Source organism: Mustela nivalis (assembly GCF_964662115.1).
Source record: "Mustela nivalis genome assembly, chromosome: 13".
NCBI lineage: Eukaryota > Metazoa > Chordata > Mammalia > Carnivora > Mustelidae > Mustela > Mustela nivalis.
The window spans coordinates 45,794,988-45,820,696 of NC_139032.1; the positions used below are offsets into that span (position 1 = coordinate 45,794,988).

At 39.7% G+C, this 25,709-nt stretch overlaps 1 protein-coding gene across 2 annotated transcripts in view; it reads right to left on the bottom strand.

The window, feature by feature from the left end:
• MLLT3 (MLLT3 super elongation complex subunit) overlaps positions 1 to 25,709 on the bottom strand; it is a 277,750-nt gene that overhangs the window by 109,947 nt on the left and 142,094 nt on the right. For both annotated transcript variants that reach the window (XM_082695376.1, XM_082695377.1), the window contains exons 3-4: positions 13,728 to 13,810; positions 3,093 to 3,236 (exon numbers count right to left, since the gene is read on the bottom strand). In XM_082695376.1, coding sequence (XP_082551502.1) covers positions 3,093 to 3,236; positions 13,728 to 13,810 — 227 coding nt within the window. The remainder of the gene's footprint in view (positions 1 to 3,092; positions 3,237 to 13,727; positions 13,811 to 25,709) is intronic.

A 25,709-nucleotide genomic window follows, 5' to 3' on the forward strand; every position in this document is an offset into this window, starting at 1 on the left:
CAGCTGGTCTTCAGCTCAGGATATGATCCCAAAGTCCCAGGATTGAGTCCTGCATCAGGACTCAATTGTTGACTGACAATATCACCTTAGTTTCAGGTGTACAACATAGTAATTCGCCAGCTATCTACATTATGAAATGCTCGCCATGATAAGTGTATCTGTTGCCATATACATTTATCACAGTCCTACTGACTAAATTCCCTACACTCTATTTTCATTCCCATGACTTATTGACTTTATAACTAGAAGGCTGTACCTCTTAATCCCCTTCATATTTTTCACCAGTCCCCTACCCTCCTCCCCTCTGGTGACCAACAAAATTTGTTCTCTGTATTTGCAAGTCTGTTTCTGTTGGTTTTATTTTGTTTGGTTGGTTGGTTGCCAGTTTTTTTCATTCCATATATAAGTAAAGTCATGGTATTTGTCTTTGACTTGTTTTTGAGATTCCAAATATGAGTAAAATCATGGTATTTGTCTTTCTCTGTCTGACTTACTACACTTAGCAGAATATCCATCTACGAGGTCCATCCGATGAAATCCTCTTGGCAGGATTTCATTCTTCCTTTACTGCAAAGTAATATCCCATTACGTATATATAGCACATCTTCTTTACCCATTCGTCTATCAATGGACACATAGCGTGCTTCTTGGCTATTGTAAATAATGCTGCAATAAACATAAGAGCACATACATCTTTTCAAACTAGTGTTTTCATTTTTGTTGGGTAGATAACCAGGAATGGACCAGTTCATTTTTAAGGGCATAGCCAGAGGTAAATAGCATCAACACTGTGGTTTTGATAACTATAAAAAGAATAAAACAGGTTTTTTTAAAAAACACCATTCCTTAATAAATATATAATAAATCTCTAAGTTTAAAAATGAGTCATATTACAAGGGTGCCTGGGTACCTCAGGCAGTTAAGTATCTGACTCTTGATTTCAGCTCAGGTCATGATCTCAGGGCCTTAAGATCAGGCCCCATATCTGGCTCCCTGCTCAGCAGGGAGTCTGCTTAACGATTCTCTCTCTCCCTCCCTTTCACTGCCCCTCCCCCACTCATGCTTGTTCACTCTCCCCTAAAATAAGTAAATTAAAAAAAAAAAAAAAAAAAAGGAAAATGAGTTGTATCACAAAAGGCCGTTTCTTCATGAAGATACATTTCCCCATAAAGTACTGTACGTGGTGGCTCATTTCCAAAGCTGGCCCAATAACCTATTTAACCCATAATGTACTGACACAGTACATTAAGACAAATAAAGACAAAAATACCATGAGATGGGGGCGTCTGGGTGGCTCAGTGGGTTAAGCCTCTGCCTTCGGCTCAGGTCATGATCTCAGGGTCCTGGGATCGAGTCCCGCATCGGGCTCTCTGCTCAGCGGGGAGCCTGCTTCCCTCTCTCTCTTTCTCTGCCTGCCTCTCTGCCTACTTGTGATCTCTGTCAAATAAATAAATAAAATCTTTAAAAAAAAAACAAACCATGAGATGGTATTTATGACAAATACCATTTTATTCAGAGTGCTGAATGAAATGTGGTAAAGGGACTTACAATGCTTCAAATGCATTAGTATTTCAACTGAACGGATGGGTGCTTGGCAAAAAAAAGATTCCAAAAAATGGGACTCCACAAGTTCTACATGAACCAAAAAGTTCACAGAAGTGAACATATGGGTGATTTTCTTATGAGAGGATCCACATCTCAAAATGGTTGTCTCTAACCCCACTGAAAGGGGTTTCAATAAAGGGAAAAAATTCCCGTGCTGTATAAAGCCAAACTCTTCCCTGCATAGCCCTCAGATAGAGCTTATAGGAGAAATGAGGCATTTTGCAAAGTTATGGTCCACACATGTTTACACATATGATACGTGCATTGAGGCAAAGCTATCAAAAACCTTCCAGGAAAACGAAGTGAAGGAAATTCTGAAATAAAGAACATATTTTAACATTTTACAGGGTCAGAACTGCCCACAGAAGATGACACAGGAAGTTCACATGAAGTGGAATGAAGATGATGGTCCCAACGGTGCCCACTGCAGACTTTCACGAGTCAGTAAGCAAGTACTCCACGCTTTATTATCTGTAGAAAACCCCTTGTTCCCCAACCAAGCCAAATCACACAAGCAAAACTTGGCTACTATGATCTTTTATAAATAGATAGATAGAAAGAAAGAAATCCGGGGCACCTGGGTGGCTCAGCCAGCTAAGTGTCTGCCTTCAGCTCAGGTCATGATCCCAGAGTCCTGGGATCGAGCCCCGTGTTAGGCTCCCTACTCAGCAGGGAGTCTGCTTCTCCTCCTCCCTATGCCTCTGAACCTCCCCTGCTCATGCTCTCTCTCCTTCTCTTTCTATCTCAAATAAATAAAATCTTAAAAGAAAAAAGAAAGAAAGAAAGAAAGAAAGAAAGATCCATCTTTTACCTACACACAATTCAAATAAACAAAAATGTGCATTTAAATACCCAAGCCTGTCATATGAATGACTATACCTTTTCTATTAATTTTTCACAAGAAAATCTGGACAACAACCTCTTTTTATATTATTTTATTTTTATTTTATTTATTTATTTAGGTCAGAGAGAGAGTGGGCACAGGCAAACAGAATGGCAGGCAGAGGCAGAGGGAGAAGCAGGCTCCCTGCCTAGCAAGGAGCCTGATATGGGACTCCATCCCAGGACGCTGGGACCACGCCCTGAGCCGAAGGCAGACGCTTAACACAACTGAGCCACCCAAGCATTCCTCTTTTTATATAATTTTAAACAGGACTTTCAAATTTACCTAAAAGTTTCTATAAACTGGTATGACAAAGTTCAGACACTATCCTTAACTGAGGAAAGTTTATTGTTTTCGGCTTTTTGTTAAAATAGATTGGAGTTGCACAGACTATCAAGTTATTCTTAGAAACAATGGAATTTCAGATTCAGACCTACTTAAAATATTCGTGTTGGCTTACCTCTTCCTCCCAAACCAGGAGTCCATAGCTAAGTCATTAAGGTCCTTCCTCTCTCTCACCTCTCTCAAAACACTAGGATACCTCTTAACACAGTAGCAACTAGTTTTTGATATGAAGGTTTTTCACAAGGCAGTGCCCACTTACCCCTCCTGCCTTCAGCAACTTTCTTCTAAACTCCTCTGTGGGGTTGTTGAAAGTTAGCTTTTCACAGCGGAGGTGATTCACTGGTGGATGGCCTTCAAGATGCAGGAATAAGTCATAATCAAAGCGGACTTTCTTAGGTTCTTCCTAGAGATTTAAAAAAAAAAAATGAGAAAGAAAAGAGAAGAGTTAAGCACATATAAATTTTGAAAGCAAAGTTTCATTCTTCAGAAAAAACAGAAAAGACCCAGGTATCCAACAGCTATTGTGTCAAAGACCTGGAAAAAGAAAATTATCATGGGACTATCTACAAAGCAAAAAGCAAATACCTAATGAATCAGTGTCTTGTTTTCTGAGAGAACCAACTCATCATTTTTCCTGTAATATCTCAAGTGGTACAGCACCACCAACACAGCCACCCAACTAGAAACCGAAGATACTCCTGAAGCCACTTCCTCCCTTTCCCTCTCCACCCCCTCCACCCATTAGCAACAACTGCCATTTTCTCTCCTAAATATTTCTCTAACAAACCCTCTAACCTGTAACTCTTCTCACTGCCCAAACTATAATAAGCTCCTTTCTCTAGCAGGTCTTCCTACTTCAGAACAGATTGATCTTCAATTCCTCCTTCATCCAGGCCTCAAAATTATCCACATGGAACAAAAATCTAGCCACTCCACAGCTTGATTAAAACTTAAAAAGCTGGGGCACCTGGGTGGCTCAGTAGATAAGGGTCTGCCTTCAGCTCAGGTCCTGGGATCGAGCCCCACTTTGGGCTCCCCGCTCTGCAACAAGCCTGCTTCTCCCACTCCCACTCCCCCCTGCTTGTGCTCCCTCTCTCGTGGTCTCTGTCAAATAAACAAACAGAATCTTAAAAAAAAAAAAAAAACACGCACTTTAAAAGTTGCCAACTGCCATTAGGATAAAAATCAAAGCTCACTTGAAGGCCTCCTAAGAAAGGCTTTCAGAACCTGGCTCTCCGCTCATCATCCCGCTACACAACATCTACCCATCTCCTGGTGCAGCAAACACATGCTGTTGGGTATTCCCAGCATCCCTTATGTTCTAGGCTAGCTCTGAGTTTCACCCCTGCTTCGCGTTACCACCCTCATTGCCCACCTCCATTCCTCCACCTTTTTGTCACTTGGACAACTTGTACTCCTCCTTCTCCACTCAGGTTTCACTTTGGGGACGGATTCCTAGGACTCCACTCCCAATTTCCCGCTGCCTCGCCTCTGCCCTGTGAGCGTCTCTCTTCTCCTTGCCACATCTTAGGGTAAGCATCCTGTCTTTCCCTTTATCCTACTTAACCATGAGAGACTGTGGACTCTGAGAAACAAACTGAGGGTTTGGGAGGGGAGGAGGATGGGGGGTTGGGTGAGCCTGGAAGTGGGTATTAAGGAGGGCACATATTGCATGGAGCACTGGGTGTGGTGCATAAACAATGAATTCTGGAATACAAACACAGACACAAATTAAATTAAATTAAAAAATGATGTATTGTATGGTGACTAACATAACAGTAAAATAAGGAAAGAAATAATAAAAGAAATAAGAAAATTTTTTAAAAAACACAAAAACTTTGACACTGTCATCAGTTTTCTCAAAGAGGCTTTCAGTTTTTTGACACTTAAACTGTTTTCTTTTGAAAGCTTATTTTGCTTTAACCCTGATTTTCTGTGCCTCAGTTGCTAACCAGTTTAATTACGAATGTATTATGTAATATTTGAATGTTTCCCCAGTATCATGTTCAATGGCTTCATTAAACTTGTTTTTAAAAAAAAAAAAATCTTGGGCGCCTGGGTGGCTCAGTGGTTAAGCTGCTGCCTTCGGCTCAGGTCATGATCTCAGGGTCCTGGGATCGAGTCCCACATCGGGCTCTCTGCTCAGCAGGGAGCCTGCTTCCTCCTCTCTCTCTGCCTGCCTCTCTGCCTACTTGTGATTTCTCTCTGTCAAATAAATAAATAAAATCTTTAAAAAAAAAAAAAATCTTGAAAGCAGGAGCAATGGTTGAATCATCCTTGCATCCTTGACAATTAGCTTAGCACCTGTGCATAGCAGAAATCCAATAAACATCTGTGAAATGAACCAGGAGGAGGAAACAGCATCAGATCCACAAGAACGCAATCATCAGAATTTCACGATACTCAAGTTCTACTCTCGAGCTACTACCGTAGTTAGCTAACACTTAAACCTCTCTACACACAGATTCTTAAGCATCCCAGGTGCAATGAAGACTAAGAATAATGACAGTGACTAATACGAATGTTAACAGTTATCTCATTTAATTCTCCTCATAGCTCGCCTCTAGGTCAACTGTGAGCCCTGTTTCCCAGGTATGGAAATTAAAGCACTGGAATTTGTTGCATTACTTTATATAAAAACGCCTCTGTGTTACAAATATTAACCATCTCTGTGAAGGGTTACCATTTTCTTTTATTTGTCATTAGCTTTGCCATTTTGTTTACTTTTAACTGCTTTATTGAGAAATAATTCACAGACCATAAAATCTATCCTTAAAAGGATACAATTTGGGCGCCTGGGTGGCTCAGTGGGTTAAGCCGCTGCCTTCGGCTCGGGTCATGATCTCAGGGTCCTGGGATCGAGTCCCGCATCAGGCTCTCTGCTCAGCAGGGAGCCTGCTTCCTCCTCTCTCTCTCTCTGCCTGCCTCTCTGCCTACTTGTGATCTCTCTCTGTCAAATAAATAAATAAAATCTTTAAAAAAAAAAAAAAGGATACAATTTAATGGTTTTTACTATATTCACAGAATTATGAGACCATCACCACCACCTAATTTTAGATTGACATTCTCATCATTCCAGAAATAAAACTCAAATACATCAGGAGTCACTCCCCATTCCCCCAGATCCTAGATCACCTCCTACCACTAATCTACTTCAGTTTCCCTAAAGGTGCCTGTTCTGCAGACTTGGCATTTCATACAAATATATGAACATACACAATATGTAATCCTTTGTCTTCTTTCACTTGCCATGATGTTTCCAGGGTTCATCCATGTTGTCATATGTCAGTAGTTCGTTCCTTTTTACGGCTGAATAATATTCCACTGTATGAGGTATCCCAGTTACTGTTTATTCACTTCTCGGATAGACATGTGTATTTTTTTCTTTTTAGCCACTGCGAATAGTGCTGGTATGAACATCTGTGTTTAAGTTTTTATGCAGACATGTATTTTCATTTCTCTTGGGTAAACACCTAAGGGCAGAACCTCTGAATCATAAAGTAACTCCGTGTTTCAACATTTTTTACAAACTGCCTTACTCGTTTCCAGAGTGGCTGCACCATTTTAAAATCTCAATAGCAATGTATGAGGTAGTTCTGTTTTTTAATAGAGGATGTATTCAAATAAAGCAATGTTTGTCTTTAAAAAAGAAAAATTTGTGGGGCACCTGGTGGCTCAGAGGGTTAAGCAACTGTCTCTTCATTCTGGCTCAGCTCATAATGTCAGGATCCTGAAACAGAGCCCCACAACGCACTCTGCGCTGCCTGTGGAGCCTGCCTGGCATTCTCTCTCTCTCTCTCCCTGGACCCCTCCCTCCCCAATGCACTCTAAAAAAATCTTTCTTTATTTTAAAAAAAGGATTTGTTATATTACTATTGTGATGAAACAACGTGATTTGAACCTACTTTTTTTGACTCAAAAATCTTAGCACCTAAAACTGTCAAAATGTAAGCATTACAGACTACAAATTCAGTTTCCACCTCCTAGTCCACACCTCCCCAAATCAGTCTCCACTCATTCGCTCACTAGCAAGCAGCCATGAACCCTGGTCTTTGCCCTCTTTCATCAGGATACCCCTCTGTCCTGGTTTTCCTCACACTTAACTGGCATTCCTTCCCAGTCTTCTTTTCAGGCTTCCCATCTCTTGTCACTGACCCTTAGACCTCCTTTAACTGCAGGCAAGTTCCCCAAGAAGCTGACACACATTCACAGGGTGTCACTTCTTCCTATAGGACAGTTACTCCCTTATCCATACCTCCAGCCCAGCAACCACCTGATGGCCAGATACTCAGGTTGCACAATCTGCCCACATCTCCACTGAGTTGACCCACAGCAACAGCAAAGTCAGGATTATCTTTTTTTTCTATTTAAAGATTTTTTAATTTATTTGACACATAGAGAGAAATCACAAGTAGGCAGAGAGGCAGGCAGAGAGAGAGAGGGGAGGAAGCAGGCTCCCCGCAAAGCAGATAGCCCGACGTGGGGCTCAATCCCAGGACCCTGCGATCATGACCTGAGTTGAAGGCAGAGTTCAACCCACTGAGCCACCCAGGTGCCCCAAAAGTCACAGGTTATCTTAACTTGAGCTTATCTTTATCTGTCCTTTCTCCTACTCGCTACATCTTGGCAAGCAGAAGTCCTAATTTCTTATCAAAGTTAAAAATACAAAAAAAAAATTCCCAGCTCTTCCTCCCACTTCACTCATCACACTCAAATAGTCTCCCAATTTCTACTCAGAATTCCCCCTTAGGAACTCTCAAATTCAGCTCCTTTGTCCAGTCACCATACCTTTGCCTTAGCTTAGACCTTCATCATTCCTCACCTGGTCACCTCCCCTATGTCTGAACCCACCCCATTCTACCTCCCACAGTGACAAGGCAGTGATCTTCCCAGTAGAAAAATCAGATTACATCCTTTCATTGATATAAATGCCTTTAATGACTCATCATTTTCCAAAGGATAAAATCCTACTTCCTTGGAATAACCATCTTCCTTTAATACTTTCCCTGCATTTCCTTTGTTTTCTCACGACACCCTGTGCTCCTGGAATTGTGTAGCACTTGAGGTTCCCAATACTTCGCATTATTTCATTCATTTTGCCTTTCACATGTACTGCTCCCCACGCCTACACTCTACTCCCTCCCAACACACCTCTCCTGCCTTGCTTGCTTAATGCACTCATTATTCAAAACACAGCTAAAGCATGAAATCTGCTGAAGTCTTCCTAATACTTCCAATCCAATCTGGATTAGACATTCCTCTTAGAGCATTCCTTTATTAAGGTAATTATCACATTGAATTATGATCATTTTTTATTTACCTGCCTCTCTTCTAAACTGTAAAACAGTCAACACAACCTTAGAATTTAATTAAAAACATAAGAAGGACTGCTTTCTGCCTTATAATTGGGACTGTAAATTTGTAGAGCCTTCTGGGAAGACAATTTGGCAGTCAACATGCTAATCCAGTAATTCTAAGAACCTCTTCTACAGAAATAGTCAAATATGTGTGCAAAGACAGATACAGATGATAAAATGTTTGTGGTAGCATTGTTTGTAATGGTAGAAATAAAATGAAATGCTCTTCAAGTGAGTATATCATATCACTGAATACCAATCAGATGTTTAAAAATACAAATTTGGAAATACTGCCAAGTGGAGTAAAGGTAAGTCACAGATCTATAAAATATATCATATTTTAATATTTATGCCCCTGCCAATCTCTACTTGACATAGATTTTATCTGTGCAAGTGCACGGGGGTTAATCAGGAAAGGCTGTACCAAACAGTTAATAATGACTAAATGGAGTAAAAAAATATACTCCTGCAGGGGCACTGGGTGGCTCAGTCAGTTAAGTGTCTTCCTTCGGCTCAGGTTTGATCTTGGGGATACCAAGATCAAGCCCCGTGTCTGGCTCTGTGCTCAGCGGGGAGTCTGCTTCTCCCTCTCAGTCTCCCTCTGTGCTCTCTCTCTCTCTCTCTCCCAAATGAATAATAAAATCTTTAAAATATATATATTCTGCATACTTTTTTAAAAATAAAAACATATTGATGTATATATAAACCATTACCAGCAGGAAAAGAATGAATAACAATATCACTTCACAACACTTAAATATATATTTAAAAAAAGAAAAAACACGTTTCCATAAAACTAAGGGTAAGGACCACAGAGAATGAGTCTTTCTAAGAACCTGAGTGCAATTTTCTTTTAAAGATTTTTCTTTTGAGAAGAGAAAAGCGTACTCACAAATCTTGTGTTCTAGCCAAATGAACTCCTTCTTGGAAGGCAGACTTCAATATTATGTCAATCTATGCACCTTGGGAAAGAGTCTTCTCAAATTGCAAACAAGAAAGTATGCTTCTATTCTATATACGCAGCTAATACATTTCCACCTCGAGGTGGAAATCTGTTCCGGCAGAATCAAACCGTCCCTCTCGTTCCGCTTCAGTCCTTGGCATCTACTCAGGTACCTTCTCTAAGGACAGAATGAAAGAGAGAAGCCGGGTATCCTTTCAACCTAAAATGCTACAGTCAAGTACGGTTCAGTGGGCCTACTGGTTTAATTTCTGCAACACTCATCATTCTCATAGAGAAGCTTGTTCTGTTGAACACAAATGCAAAACAAGAGAGAATAAACATACAAGAATGGAAAAGCAGCACTGACAGACACTCTACCTCCCCTTTTGGGGTAATGACTCTGACCTCTCAAATAAATGAGCAAAACTGAAAACAGGCTTATTTAGAGGCAGGGAAAGCAGAAGGATGGAGATAGACCTGAGGACAGGATGATATAGTCCTTAACATACAGTAGCAGGACTCTCCTCAAGATCACATGGAAGTCTTTCTGCAGCTTTCTCTCATCTTCTCTGAAAACTCTGAAGAATACTTTTCATAAACCATTACTGTAATGGATGTTCATTCTTTGAGACAGAGCTGAAGCAACTCCAGGGGCGAATAAAATGATAAAGACTCAAAAGAAATAAAATGTACATTCTGGAGGAAGAGCCCAGACTCCTAAATTTTTACCCACACATCATTTCAGTAAGAAGAGAAATGTATCTGGCTCAGAGAATACAGCAAAACTTTGGTTTCTTAAAAAACAACAACAGGGCCTGGGTGGCTCAGTGGGTTAAAGCCTCTGCCTTCGGCTCAGGTCATGATCCCAGATCCCTGGGATCGAGCCCTGTCAGGCTCTCTGCTCCGTGGGGGGGCCTGCTTTCTCCTCTCTCTCTGCCTGCCTCTCTGCCTACTTGTGATCTCTGTCTGTCAAATAAATAAATAAAATCTTTTAAAAAACAACAACAATAAAATAACTCCAAGATAAATGAAAAGAGATGACAAAGCAATAAATTCTAATTAAAAAATTAGTAACATACAGAAAAGAACTTGAAATACTACACCCATGTACCCTCCACTGAGATTAAGCAGATGTTAACATTTTCACTGTTTACCTTTTCCTTGAAGGATACAATTTTATTTTATTTTTTAAAGATTTTATTTGAGAGGGGCACCTGGGTGGCTCAGTGGGTTAAAGCCTATGCCTTCGGCTCAGGTCATGATCCCAGGGTCCTGGGATCGAGCCCTGCATCGGGCTCTCCACTCAGCCAGGAGCCTGCTTCCTCCTCTCTCTCTCTCTGCCTGCCTCTATGCCTACTTGTGATCTCTGTCAAATAAATAAATAAAAATCTTAGTTATCTGCAAAAGAGAGCAAGGGAGAGAGAAAGCACAAGCAGGAGGAGAGCCAGAGGGAGAGTAAGAAGCAGGCTCCCTGCTGAGAATCTGATGTGGGGCTCCATCCCAGGACCCAGGGATCATGACCTGAGCTGAAGGCAGACCCTTAACTGTCTGAGCCGCCCAGGAGCCCCTAAAGGATACAATTTTATAAATATAAGCTGCTTTACGGCTCCTCCCCAGTAACCAATGCTACTTAGTTCCCGTGCTGTCATTTCAATTCACACTCTTGTGCTACGTATGTGTATTTCTAGAACATTATTTATTCTCAGCTTCAGTGGCTTCTAAAAACATATAAAAATGGCATCATAACCATATACTTACACTTCTGTAACTTTCAAGTTGTCATGATTCTTGTTTCTGAGACTTATCCATGTTGCTACATTAACTGCTATACAGCATTTTGTGTATTCCTAACCCACCATTGAGGGATCCACATCTCTATATAGGATCAATTAGGTACAGCCTAATTGGTACAGCCTAATTTTCATATCACAAACACTGAAATATAGATGTCTCACTGTGTACCTATAAAAACAGCAATTGTTATTAAGTATAAAATCTTAAAGACAATCTAAACCCAGAAAACTGAAGCTAATATGGATGCTGAACAGAAAATCTATTCAACGGTGTTCAGCTCAAGTGTCTACTTCATACTGGCCCCAAAGAAATGACTGCTTTCCATCTCATGTGCCTCCTTCTTCCTTCATTTTTTAGTAAACTATAATTCCTCACAAACTGAGTCAATAAGATGAATCATAGGCATGACTACAAAGTGCCGAGAAGACTGAACCCGTGTGTGTGTGTGTGTGTGTGTGTGTGTACATGGATGTATGTGTGGTGTTAGGAGATTCTGGTGATTTCTATAAAAAAGGAAATTGGGTAATACAGAAAAAAAAATTTTTGTTGAAAAGATAGCCTGTAAAAATGACCAGAAAAGGTTAAAAAAAAAAAGGGAGAGAAGATACTTCACTACAGCATTATTTCCAAACTGAAGCCAATGCAATGTTCAATTGACTTAAGGAGACGGGAATAGAACTGTACAGCCATTATGAGCCTCCCACAAGAGATCTTACTGTCTAGTCCCTAATTACTTTAGAACAACACATTTTCTGGCTTGAAATGCTAGACTCTTCCTAATGCCTAGATGAAATAAAACACTAGATGTGTGACAAGAGGGAAGAAAGGCACCACATGATCTTTATTAATTAAACTTCTAGAATACTGAGGGGCACCTGAGTGGCTCTGTCGGTTAAGAGTCTGCCTCTGGCTCAAGTCATGATCCCTGGGTCCTGGGATCAAGCCCCGTATCAGGCCCATGCTCAGCAAGGAACCTGCTTCTCCCTCTCCCTCTGCCTGCGGCTCCTCCTGCTTGTGCTCTCCCCTTCTCTCTGTCAAATAAATAAGATCTATAAAAATAAAAAAAATAAAGTTCTAGAATATTGAAAACAGGGATGGTGGAAAGAAAAGCTCTTGAACCGCCCCATAAATACAACCACTTTAATTAAAAATCAATACATTAAAAAATGGACAAAAGATTTAAAGAGTCATTTCTCCAAAGAAAATAAACAAATGGACAACAAGCATGTGAAAAGATGTTCAAAACCATAAGTCATCAGGCAAATACATATCAAAACCATTTCACATGCACCACAATAACTATAATTTGAAAAATGGAAAATGACAAGTGTTTTCCAGGATGTGGAGAAACTGGATCCTTCCCCACCACTGCTGATGGGAATGTAAAATAGTACAATCATTTTGGAAAATAGTTGGCAGTTCTTCAAAAAGTAAAACAGAGTTACCATATGACCCAACCACTCCACCTAGGTGTATACCCAAGAGATCTGAAAATGTATGTCCACACAAAAACTTATGTAGGAATAGTCACAACAGCATTATTCATAGTAACCAAAAAAGGGAGAAAGTCAAATGTTAAGCAAATTATGAACTGATGAACAAAATGTGGTATATTTATACAATGGGATGTTATTCTGTTATTTAAAAAAAATAGTGAGCATATCAATGCATCCTATAATGTGGTAAACCTCAAAGACATATTAAGTGAAAGAAGCCAGGCACAGAAGACCACACATTTACATAAAATCACCAGAACAGGAAATTACATAGAGAAAGGAAGTAGATTAATCATTGCCGGGGGCGGGAGATGGGAGGAATGAGATACTGCTAATAGTTACAGGGTTTCATTATGGGTTGGTGAAAATCCTAAGAAAGTCATAAAATTAGATAGTGGTGATTTTTGCACAATATGCTAAAACTCGAACACTTGCACACTTTTTAAAGATGAATTTGATGATATGCAAATTATGTATCAATTTCTCAAATAAAAAATGCTAAAAGCCAGTTTAGAGAAATCCAAATTGAAATGAGAAGAAAAAAAGTCAATACATTAATGAGAAGGCATATTACATGAGCAGACATAATGTATCCCAACAAATTCTGATTTGATAAAAAAAAAGAACATTTCAGTGGTATTACTAAGAAAGGTATCTACCAAGTGCTTACTTATACATGAAGCATTATTTTCAATATTCTATACAGACATATTGTATCTAATCTTCCTAGCCCCCTTATGAGGTAGATACTCTTATCCATCCCCATTTTATAAATAAGAAAAGTGAACTCCACAGAGGTTGAGCAATTTGTAATATTATATAGTCTGTGTGTTTTGCTACATATATATTTTTAAATCCAGTAGAATCTATATGTCAAGCTGATATAATGGTTTAGTATGCCGTGTGTGTGGCAGCTAAAGATAAATGAGAGATTATTCTTTCCAAGTGTCTAAAATTCTAAAAATATACAAATGAGAAAAGCAGCATTTCACTGAAAAAAACCTAATTTCTCTTTTCTGTTTTACAAACATATAATAATTTTCTTCAAATGGTAATCATTCTTCTCTTAATAAAGAAAGTTTAATGAATTTCATATAACCTGGCTTCACAGAATTAAAATTATCCTTTTTAGCCACTTCCTTTATAATTAAGGGTAATAATAGCCAAAATTCCTAGAAGACAAATTTAGCTTTTATTTTCAAATAATCTAGTGATAGAAGTGTTTATGAATCAAAATTACTTTAAACATCATCTGTTTAATGGAGGATCTTCCACTGAAAGATTAATGGGTAAAGATTACATACCTTGTTTTTAAAATAAACCTCAATTGGCAAAATGAAACCAGCATACCCAGATTCTTCTACTTTGTAAGGTGGATCTTTGCACACTGCAACATTAAAAAGAGAAAACAGGTGAGAGGAGAATAAAAGACAGAAAGACCATCTTTCTTTTGAAAACTAAACAAAACAAACCAAAACAAAAACCAAAAACACCCAGTCTACTATCTAGATCATGCTCCCTTCTCACACCCTTTGCGAAATCCCCATGTGCCTCTCTGATCTAGCCTTTACTTCCCCAGAATCTACAATAATTTTCCTAGGCAAAGCAAATCTGTGAGCTCTTTGTTAAAATCTTGATGGCGGCATCTCATCGCAGTCCACCGTGATCATTAATAACTTGACTTCAGTTGTTGTCCTTCTGCCCCAAAGCTTTAGGGAAACTGAGGATAGCTCCTACCACCCAAAGCTTGAAAGTTTCCGACCAAAAGTACTATCTGGGTCAGGCCTTTGATGTAAATTACTCCGTCCTTATACCCTTCACTTTTTGGAGATACCCTGATTTCTCTGTCAAAAGGTGCCATGACAGCCTCCTTCCTTAGGAAATCCTAAATCCAGACTCTTCCAGTATTACTGGTGCCCATAATGTCACTATCCCCAATCCCCCTCCCCTCCAAAAAAGAATTAGACAAGACTATTTAGGCCAGTTCTTAGGAAATAAGAGACACCCTCAAGAAGCTAAATATGATTTCATACCATAAGACTATCGATTAAATCAAAATCACAAGCCAACTGAAATTATTCTAGTTAAGACTGCATTTGATAGTATCATAAAGTAAAAATGTAGATGCTGAACATCAAGGTGACACCGTCCTCGACGTGGCAGCTCAAGTCCTCTGCAGCAGGGCTCCCGGCTACCTTTCAGCCCTCCTCTTTTGTCACCCATCCATGCTCCTGTGCGACATTCAAGTGCACCAACTGCCCCCCCCAAATATGTCCAGCATTTCCCAACTTTGACCCATCCTCCTGTCATTCCTTCCAACACACATTGATACTACTGTTAGTATCCTCTCCTAGTTCAAATTCAAATTTCATCACAAATTTGGTGCCCTTTCCAGACCAGAAAATACTATCATCTCTTCTCCTTTGACCCTCATAAAGCATTCACTGTCTGAATCAGGGGTTTGACATTCAACAGATTTCCCCATTACCATATATTCAGGCATTTCATCTGTATTTCCTTCCATTATTCAAGGACAGAAGTGTTTACCTCAGGAAGATACTGAGCATCAAGTGTCAAGGGTTCAGGCACATGTGCGTGCCAGTCTGGACTCTACCTCAGACTAACCAGGCTACCTGTGGTTACTGAGTTACTCTAATTCTCCGTACATTGGATTTTCCTCCAGTATAAGGATTCAACAGGATAATGTAAATATAAGACACAGCACAGATCCTAGCCCACTTAAGTTCTCAAAAAGTGACTGAAGTGAGGCAGGAAACCTAATCCATGAAACACCCAAATGTCATATAAACTTTTGAGATGAAAATGTAAAGAAGGAAGCAAGTAAAGCCCTGGATTTTTTTATAAGACTCGGGTCCATGGCCCCTGGGCTAAGAATTCTCCAGACCGCTTCCATTTTCTTTCCCTTTAAAAAAGAGAACACCATCAGGGTCTGTGGATGGCTCAGTCAGTTAAGTGTCTGACTCTTGGTTTCACCTCAGGTCATGATCTCAGGCTTGTGAGATAGAGCCCCACATCCGACCCTGCACTGGGCATGGGGCCTACTTAAGATTCTCTCTCTCCCTCTCCCTCTTCGAGAGAGAGAAAAGGAGTACCATATACCCAACTGTAAGCATGGCCGTCAAGATGCAAGAAGACTATATATGTGTAGAAATTCAAGGATAAGTTATTTTTCTTCTAGACAATGGTGATGATGTACATGAAAGCTGGTCAGACAGTCTGCAAGTAGAACTACGGTTATAAAGAGGTATACTGACGATGGGATTTTAACACTTGGACATCTCCTTTGACCCTCCTCAGGAACCCTTCCCCAAACGGACATCAGAAGTCAATCAGGAATAAGGAATCTCACCTGACCTTACAAGTGTCTCTAATTTAAGAGGGGGGGGCACCTGGGTGGCTCAATGGGTTAAGCCTCTGCCTTCGGCTCAGGTCATGGTCTCAGGGTCCTGAGATCCAGCCCCACATCCGGCTCTCTGCTCGGCAGGGAGACTGCTTCCCCTCTCTCTCTGCCTGCCTCTCTGCCTACTTGTAATCTCAATCTCTTTCTGTCAAACAAATAAAATCTAGAAAGAAAGAAAGACAGACTGACAACTCAGAGTAGCTTCAGTCCTGTATCCACTAACCACCTGCCAACCTGTCATGAATATTCAAATATCTTGGACCCTTGGGAGGGGGTACGCCCCCAAAAGTACTGAGCACCCCCCACCTCACACCAAACAGAAAGCTCGTATTACACCCAAGACATTTCCAGACTGCAAAGCCTCTCTGCCACACAGCACTTTCAGTGTCCAGGTCGTTGGGGATTAATTGTGCCAATGTCATCTGAAGGAAGTTTATTCTGTGGGCTGCTGTACATGCCAGGGAAGTTATAGCTGTTCCTCTATACTCCCTGTTGTTGAATTCATTTTCTCTATTCTACATGCAAATTGCTTCTATTATAGGAAACAGCTGTTAGTGAGCACATCTTCTGGTTGAAAGTTTGAGATTTTTTTTTCCCACCCTCTAGAGGAAATGATTTACTATATATTAATATTCCCTAAAAGTCTGGTTTATAAGAAACTGTTTATCAATGCATACCTCAATTATTTTTAAATGCAGTATTTTCACAAATAACAATAAACGAGCACCTTGAGTTCTTAATTAGAACTTCTTAAATAGAAGCAAACAATAGAAACATTTTATACATACTAAATATGCCAGAAAATCTGTAGCAATACAAATATAAATTACAGTCCCAATATAAAGAAAGCCAAACTAGAGCAAGTAGTTTATTTATTCAAGTATCTTATAACCTAAAACATTAACATGAGTTTCTAACCTAGTGCTTAAAAAGAAAACAGGAGTTCAAACCAAGAAACATTTTAGCCAGGGACAACAGATTAGACATAAAGCAATTATTGTTAAACTAATAGGACCACCTCTGGGACCTCCTTGTGTCACTCAGCAACACTTCTTCATTAAGAATCCCTGCTCATCATCACTGGCCACTGGGTCACCTTCACACTATCTAAAGCATCCTAAACCCTTCAACTCATTCTTCCTCTGAATTGTTCAAGAACCAGATCATCTTAAAATCTATGTAATAAAACTTTCAGAAGTTATTAAAGGGACATTCATCTTTGGAATGCCATCAGATTTTTTTTAGGTGACAGTAAAGTGGGAGGATTAACATCCATTCTTTAAACTATGCAAATCGATTCGACAGAAATCACTGGAAGCTCTCACTCCTGTCAAAATCCAGCCCAGATGTTAGCTCTTGGAGAATGTCTCCCGCGCTCCCCTTTCCAAGCTTCTCGTGTTGCATTTATCAGGCTGGTGCATTTATCAGACTGGCAAGATAACACTCACTCACCTCTCCGCCTCCTCCACTAGACTGAGCCCCCTTGAGGTCAGCAACCCCATTATTACTCCTATCTGTAACTGCCGACAGGAACACTGAGCCAAGTAAAGCAAAAATGTTTGTTGAATTGAATTTTTTAAAGAGACACACCATCCTTCACTGATTCACCATTGCTAAAGAAGTTGCTTTCCGGGAGCCCTCCAATTCTTCTCCAAACTCCCACTTCCGACAATTGACAGGAACTTTAAAAAAAAAAAGGCAGGGGGGAGGCGGGTCGCGGGGGGGGGGGGGGGGGGGTAATAGGTAGTGTGGTCAGAGAGGAGCCTTCTCCTGAAAGCTGACTACCCAATCTCGAATGGTTTTAATCTGACAGTACCAAACTTAGAGAAACTGAGTAAACAAACTGAGCCAGAAGATTCCCACTGTCATTCTGAAACTAACATTATAGAGTCAGAGTCAGAAACAACGTCCCTCTCCTCTCCTTCCACGCACTTCTGCTCATGTCTTCTAAGGCTCTAACTAGGAGACATTTCCAAAACGTTCTATTTCCAAGTAATCACATGTACCATGAAGGTCTACCAGCACACAACAGTCATGCCTGAGAGGAACCACCCAAAGTGTGGGTAAATAATGAGTAATTGTGTTTTGTTCCCTAAAATACCTTCTCAAAAGTAGGCACACTCCCCATATACATATGCAGTACAATGCTAGCTACGTACATTGACCATTAATCTACTTAAGTTGAGCAAAAAATGCACACAAGGAAGAAAGAAACATGAAAGGGGGAAAGGTCATATTTTAGCTAATGTGTAATAAGTTAAAAATCTTACTCCCTTACCTGAAATTTTTAATATTCTTCATTTAGGAGAAAAAGGCTTCAAAACAAAACAAAACAAACACCTGTGCTTGGTACAGTGCTCCTTAGATGAAAAAATAAACTTGTGCTATTAATATACAGTTCATATACAAACACAAAAAATGAACTTAATTAAAACATTCCATTGTTTAGCACCAAAAAAAAGAAAAGAAGCTTTTACAAATTCATAATACCCTCTTTAAAGCTTTAAAAAACTATCACTGGGCAATCATTTTTTTCCCTAATCCTCAAGAAAAGAGCTGGTGGACTCCTCCCCACTCTGTTCGCTTAGACACTACGATTCATGCCCATCTGAATACTTTGGTTTAGGACATGGCCCAGCTGACCATTGATAATCATTGGTTTTACTTTATTTACTGTGCAGAGCCCCTTCAGGAAGGAAACACACCAAACTCTCTCTATAGACCGGTTATTATCCATGCTTTGTGCTAAACGTCCCTTCCAGTTTGAGCATGTTGGACTCCTTCCCTTCTGGCTTGAGTTCTGCCATTTCAGAGCCCCTCAACAGGGAGGGGGCTGCCTGGACCATGACTCTGCCCTCAGCGGTCCTGTGGGAGCATTAAGAAGTCTAAAGCTAGCATCCAGCAGTCTGAGCACCTCACTGCCATTGAGCACGGTAGCCTTTACGCGCTCGTGACATTTTGAAAAGAACAAAAATCAACAGTTGGGTTTTGTTTTTGTTTTTATAAGGACACACACACATAGAACTCCCACAAAAAGGTTCTGCCACGATTTCTATTCAGCCCATTTCAGTATATATGCTGCCGAAGAAGCACTATTTGGCCCTTTCAAAACAGATATTTTTTAAGGGCAAAAAAGTATTTTCACCCTTTGGGCCATTTCCTTGTTTCCTGGAAAAACAACTAAAGGTAACATCAGGCAACTTTCCAGTTCCATTGTTGAGGTTTTAACCTTGTTGTGGCTGTTGTTTGTTTGTTTGTTTTTAAATTCAAAAGCAATTCTAAAAACCTAATTGCTTCATAAGCAAAAAAAGAACTGTGGTCACACAAATGTCCAATTAACTTTAACGAACTTTTAAGAAACCAGCTAGATACAGTTAAGAGACTGAGTTAGGTGGATTCACCTCTTCCAGATTTACCACTCAAGGACCAACTCAAATACCACCTCCTCCAGAGAGCCCTCTGCCAATATCACAAAACAACAATGGTAGATTCCCTCTTCTGGGTTTAACCCTCTCTTCTCCTTGATCCTATTACCTAGTCTATTATAAATGCTACTATCAAGCTCCATCCTCAGCCCCATTTCATTCTATGCTTCCTAAGAGCTACAGCTGTGCCTCCAGCCACTTCTCATCTCTGAACCCAGCCCATCATTTATGAAATGGAGTTGAGTCAATGGAACATAACTTTAGTATGAACTTCAAAGGAAGAGATGGAACAAGGTTGGCAGTTGAGAAGAAAGGCCTGGATGGAAGGAAAGTATGAGCAAAGGCATTAGGAAAGATCAACGGCATAATTCAGCAGTCACTCTAAGTGGAAACACAGAAAACGATGAAGAAAAAATGGATAATATGGATCAAGTTTATACCTGTATGGAGAACCTCACACCACACATACTCAGAAAGCCCAGGTGGGCAAGAAGTGGATTACACATACAAAAGAGGGATCATTAATTGTGAAATATTACAGAAAACTCCTAGATTTGGAAAAAGAATTTAAGACTCCAAATTGGCCATGTTGAAAAAACCTTAATGGTGAACATAAAAGTGACTTCATTTGTTAGTAACTTGGAATCTTTAGTTATAGACTTAGAATATTTCTAGCCTCTCTCTCCAGAAGGGAAAAAAAGGTAGGATTTTTTTTTAAAAAACATATGCACATTTTTAGCTTTCAGAGCAGTTACATCATTACAGTTAGCAAGAGCCCATCTAACAGAGATTAAGTCAAAACATTTCACCTGTAGAGAATATAACTGTGATGTTAAAACAAGACTCCCTTCATGATCTTCAAGGAATGCCATATAACAAATGAACCAACAAAATACAAAAATTGCCCCAAACCAGACAACATTTTGAATTGTTAGGAAATACTAAATACAAATACTCAATCTTACATCTTTCACTAAAATTGATAGTACTTCTGCCAACTTGCCTCACAATAACTCAGTATATGGCACTGCTTCAAAAAGTAGCCTGGTGGAAATATATTTCCACACTAATTTGATAGGAAATAGCAAGAGTATATCTTTAAAGAAACTGCACCTTAGGACAAACCTAATTCTTTCATTGAGAATTAGTCAAATGGAAAAATCTTAAGATTTCTTTCTCAAAGATAGCCATCATTATTAAAGTTAAACCTTGGGCACACCTGGGTTGGTGCAGTAGCGTAACTATCCAACTCTTGGTTTCAGCTCAGGTCAGGATCTTAGCAGTGAAACCGAGCCCCACATCAGGCTCTGTGCTGACCATGGAGTCTGCTTGAGACTCTCACCCTCTCTCTCTGCCCCTCCCCCACTAGACCCAAGCACACATGCATGTGTGTGTGCCCGCTCTCTCAAATAAATAAATCTTTTTTTTTTTTTTTTAAGTTTAAAGTCAAACCTTGGATAAAATATTTTTCAGAATACCATATTTCAGAAGGTCCATCTGGAAAAGCAACATGAGCACATGGAAAATGGTCTTCTTTTTTTTTTTTTTTTAAAGATTTTATTTATTTATTTGACACAGAGAGATCACAAGTAGGCAGAGGAGGAAGCAAGCTTCCCTGCTGAGCAGAGAGCCCGATGCGGGACTCAATCCCAGGACCCTGAGATCATGACCTGAGCCAAAGGCAGCGGCTTAACCCACTGAGCCACCCAGGCGCCCTGGAAAATGGTCTTCTTAAAAAGTAACTAAGAATCTCTCAATATGTAGCAGAAGCAACTTCATTTCAGTGTGTATTACCACATCAAAAAGCTGGCCATCAGAAACAGAGCTTCCCCTCTATGGCTTTTTATTATTTAAACAAATATCTAAGGAGCTATTATTGAAGAATCACATTTCCTAAAATAATCACCTTGTGACTTCTGGATGTAGCAGAAGTAAACAACCCTTGGGACAGCCTCCGGCATCAAAGTTTTACCCATGTTTTATACTTGGCCCAGCTGTCACTAAGCTTGGTGCTGCTTTTTATTTAAAGGTCAAAAAAAAGGAGCTGCCTGGGTGGCTCAGTTGGTTGAACACCCAGCTCTTAGTTTCGGATCAGGTCAAGAGCTCAGGGTCCCGAGATCAAGCCCTATGTGGGTCTGGCCCTGCATTCAACAGGGAGTCTGCTTGAGATTCTCCTTCTGCCCTCCCACCCCCAACCCCACAATCACTCACTCCTTCTCTCTCTCAAATAAATAAACGGGGGTGGGGAGGGGATGTAATGTCTTCACTTATAAAATTATCCTATTTTCTCATTCATAGTAATTCATTTTTTTCCTCAATAATATTAGCCTAATTAATTCAAGCTAACAGGGGCCATATAATCCTAGGGCTACAAAGGTAAGGTGGAATTCTTGCTCTCGAGCAGATGACAGTCTAGCCAGAGACACTGTCATCTGAGTACAGATTCTATGCTGGAGACAAGACAGAGTAGTGAACACATATTAAACTAACATCCACTGATGGGAGACAAGCTGGACAAGGAGGAAAGAGAGAAGACGCATCAAGAAAATATTGAGAAAGTACTGAGTATTAGTGCTATGGTGGAAAGGAAGCAGGCTCATGTGAGGAGAATGGAGAGCTCCTTCTTATTTTACATTAATACTCCCTTCTCTGAGAAGGTGACAGTACAGCTGAGACCTGTGCTGGATCGGCAGGAAACAAATGCTTTGTATGCTGCTTACAGAGGAAGAGATGAAAACAACCTAAGGAAAGTCTATCCTTATGTCAGCCCCCAGGGCTGCTTAGGCCCTCACCTGGATTTTCTAACTGAGGTGAAGGCAATTCCTCCTTCCTGAGCATCACTTGCTTGAACTTCTCTTCCAGCCTGAATACACCATTAATACTCACACAGGTTTGGCTATTCTGATTTCACAACTTCCTTTCTCCAATCTTACATTCTCCCAATGCTACAAACTCCCAAGAAAACAATGTATCTACTTGTAAAATCTACATTATGAGTCTTCATTTGTGAAGGTTTTATAGGTAGGTATCATTCTTCAGAATTGTGTAACCTATTCTTAAGTGACATATATATGTATTTTTTAATCTTTTCTTGAAATCTCAGAGTTCTTAAACACAGTACAAAAGGAAGTGTCCAGACTAAGGGCCACCAGCCTTAAAAAGTCATGGGTTTTAAATGCAATGTGAGAAAAAGAAAGATCACAAATGAGAAGCTGTCTGTCTACTCAAGGAGAAACCTGTGTTACAAGGAAAACAATCACATGAGCCAGGAGAGAAATGAAGAACACAAGAGTGATGCCATTCGAAATAACTTAAAATTTTCTCAAACACACAGACCCTCATTTGAAAGAAATACTTTAACTAAAATAAAAACGTACTTTCAATAAGTGCACAGTGTGTAAGAGACACTTTAAAATGTATTGCCCCGATTTCTTGTACAGCATACAATTCCATTTTCAATACTTGCTAAATTCATACTTGCTAATTAATTTTTACTTTATCCGCTTCAGTAGGAATAACGAGTGCATCCAGGGAAGGAACAAAAACTGTTCTAACATCAGAGGAAGGGTTAGGGACAAGATTTCTTTCTGACATCTTGGGGACTCTACTCTGTTTCTTCGATTTAGCATTTGGCACACAGAGAGCCTATCCTAAGTACCTTAATTGATTTAAGCTCCATTAGATGATTCAAATGAAGACAGAATGAGGGTGAAGCTCATACGGAGGCAATGGTTTAAGCCTTGGACATACAGGAATGTGGCTCCTGTTTAGCCCGACAACCTTTCAATCTCCTCAAATAAACCAGGGAAATTTTCCATCACCACCCTTCTAAGGCAAGAATTTTCAAACTATGTTCCAGGAATCCCTACAGCCCTGTAGTGTCTATTGCTTTCACAAAAGCAATAAGGTGTTTGATCCAAATAATGAAAATTTAAACAGCCTAAGGAGCAATCCTGAGTTTTAGATACAATATTAGGCTCCTTTGGATTATGTAAGAGGGGGAAAAAAAAGGGAAGTGTAAACATAAAATCTGATATTAATGTTCAAAAGTAAATAAAAATTAACCTATATCATTAAAGTAAATCTTTTAGAGTTTTTTTGTTTTTTGGGTTTTTGTTTGTTTTTTGGTTTTTGTTTTTGTTTTTGTTTTGTTTTGTTTTTTTGCTTGCTCTTATGATCCATGGTATGATCTACTATTTTCTGCCTACACTGACTATGAAAGTGAGCTACATTGATTTCTCAGTTTGATTTGTAGCTCTAACATGTCTTTGGGCTAAACAGAAAGAGACAGGAACAGGATAAAAACAGCTCCTACTTTTCTTTGTAGGTCAAATTTTACAAAATACCTTCTGATTAACAAATGCAGTGCTAACTTCATGGTACCTCTCATGGTCTCTGAAACCCAGGAATTACTTAGAGGAAGAAACAGTATCAATATAAATGAAAGAGAAATCAGAACCAACACAAAAACTATTAATAGCCAGAATTCTAGATAAGAACTCGCAAACTGAAAAGCTTAGGGGACAAATCAGGGAGCAGCAGAGAGAATCAGTCACTTGGTTTAATTTTGGCTTGTCTAAAGAAAGCAGGTATGACAGTGCCCCCCAAACCAGGAAGAAAGAACACTGCAATGAGTGGGAATGATTCTAGAAAAAGCTTATGAGGAAAAGATTAAAGTACAAGCTGGAGTGCATGAGACACCCTCCACTAGATGAGTAGCTGAATTAGTATTTCTTCATGGTTCCTTTCGATCTTGAGATACCCAATAAACATAGTTTTCTAAGGGGAAGGTTAAAAAGAAAAAAAAAAAAAAACCACTGGATATTAGTAAAAAATTTGGGAGCCAATGACTAGCAGCTTTAATCTCATTTGGAAATAAGAGAGAATCACTTACTCTTTTGAGAACAGAAAGAAGGTATCCAAATAAGGCACAAGGCACACGAACCACTGCTCCAAATAAACCAAGGAGAATGGGAAGTGAGGAAAATTTGGATGGAGTATGAAGAAAGAGGAGGAAGCTTAGTGTATGAATCATAAAAGTGTTTACTAACTTAAACCAGATTTAGTTTCACAACAGCAGAGTTTGTGGAAGAAATTGTCTGTGATGTGGAGGCAGAGCTTAATGGTCAACCAGAGCTTTTAAGAAGAAGCCCTTGGTTCAGATCCCACCTTGGATCCTCACGTAATACACTGTGTTCCCCTGGTTATAAAAATGGAGCTAACGTGATTACCTACATCATACAGCTCCTTAAGCTTTAAGAGAGCATCCAGCTAAAGACATAAATGAGATAATCCCCAAAAAGCTTCAGACACTTTCTGGAAACTAGAAATCATCCAGTTATCTAACAGCAATCAAATTCAAACTGTAAACATTAGAGAACTGATTTTGGACTGTTGCAAAAATCTGCCCACCCCCCCAAAAAAAACAAATATAATTTAAATATACATATTTACAACCAGTTTAACTAAACGTTCTTAGTCCTGGTTTTATTGTTGGCCTTAGAGATTCTCAACAAAGATAAATTTAAAAAAAAAAAAGAAAATATTCTTCTTTTTGGAATTCTTTCAGCTCAATCCACCAGTAGTAGCATTCGGTCCACAATGTCTGCCCACTTCAAACTCATAATGCTCTAGTTAGGACGTACTGTGGGGGAAAAAAGCAGTAAATAAAGCTTCCAAGGTTGTGTATTACAAAACAGCAAAACAAAGACACTGCCATTAAAGAAACAAATAGAAAATACAAATGGAGGGGCGCCTGAGTGGCCCAGTTGGTTAAGTGTCCGCCTTCGTTCAGCTCAGGTCAGGATCCCAGGATCTTGGAATGGATCCCCAGGTCCGGCTCCCTGCTCCACGGGGAGCCTGCTTCTCCCTCTCCCTCTGCTTGCTGCTCCCCCTGCTTGTGCATGCTCTCTTTGTCAAATAAATAAATAAAATCTAAAAGAAAGGAAGGGAGGGAGGGAGAGAGGGAAAAAGAAAGGAAAACACAAATGTGATCTGAATTTGAGCACTGTGATGTAGCCAACGAAAAACTGGCAAGGAATCAAGAGGCATGATTCTGGCGCCATTTCCACCACAACCTCACCATATGACCTTTGGAGAGTCCCTCTGACCACTCCCTCATGGCCTTCTCAGTCACATAAAGAGCCATTCCACTTCAGAGGTGGCTTCTACATTTAAAATTCTAGTATTCCAATGACAAGTCCTAATGTGTGACTTCTATCTGAATCAGAAGGCAACTGCACTGTCCTCTTTAGTATCAGTGCTTAAACACAAATCATCCACTGGTTAAACATCTCATCTGCTATAACACAATCAGGAAACTAGAACAAAACAAACAAAAGAACAAGAAAACCAAAACAGATTTGGAATCACACAATTTTTTTTAAATGTCTCCTGGTAAAGCCTCTTTCTATTTTTTTTTTTTTTTTAAGATTTTATTT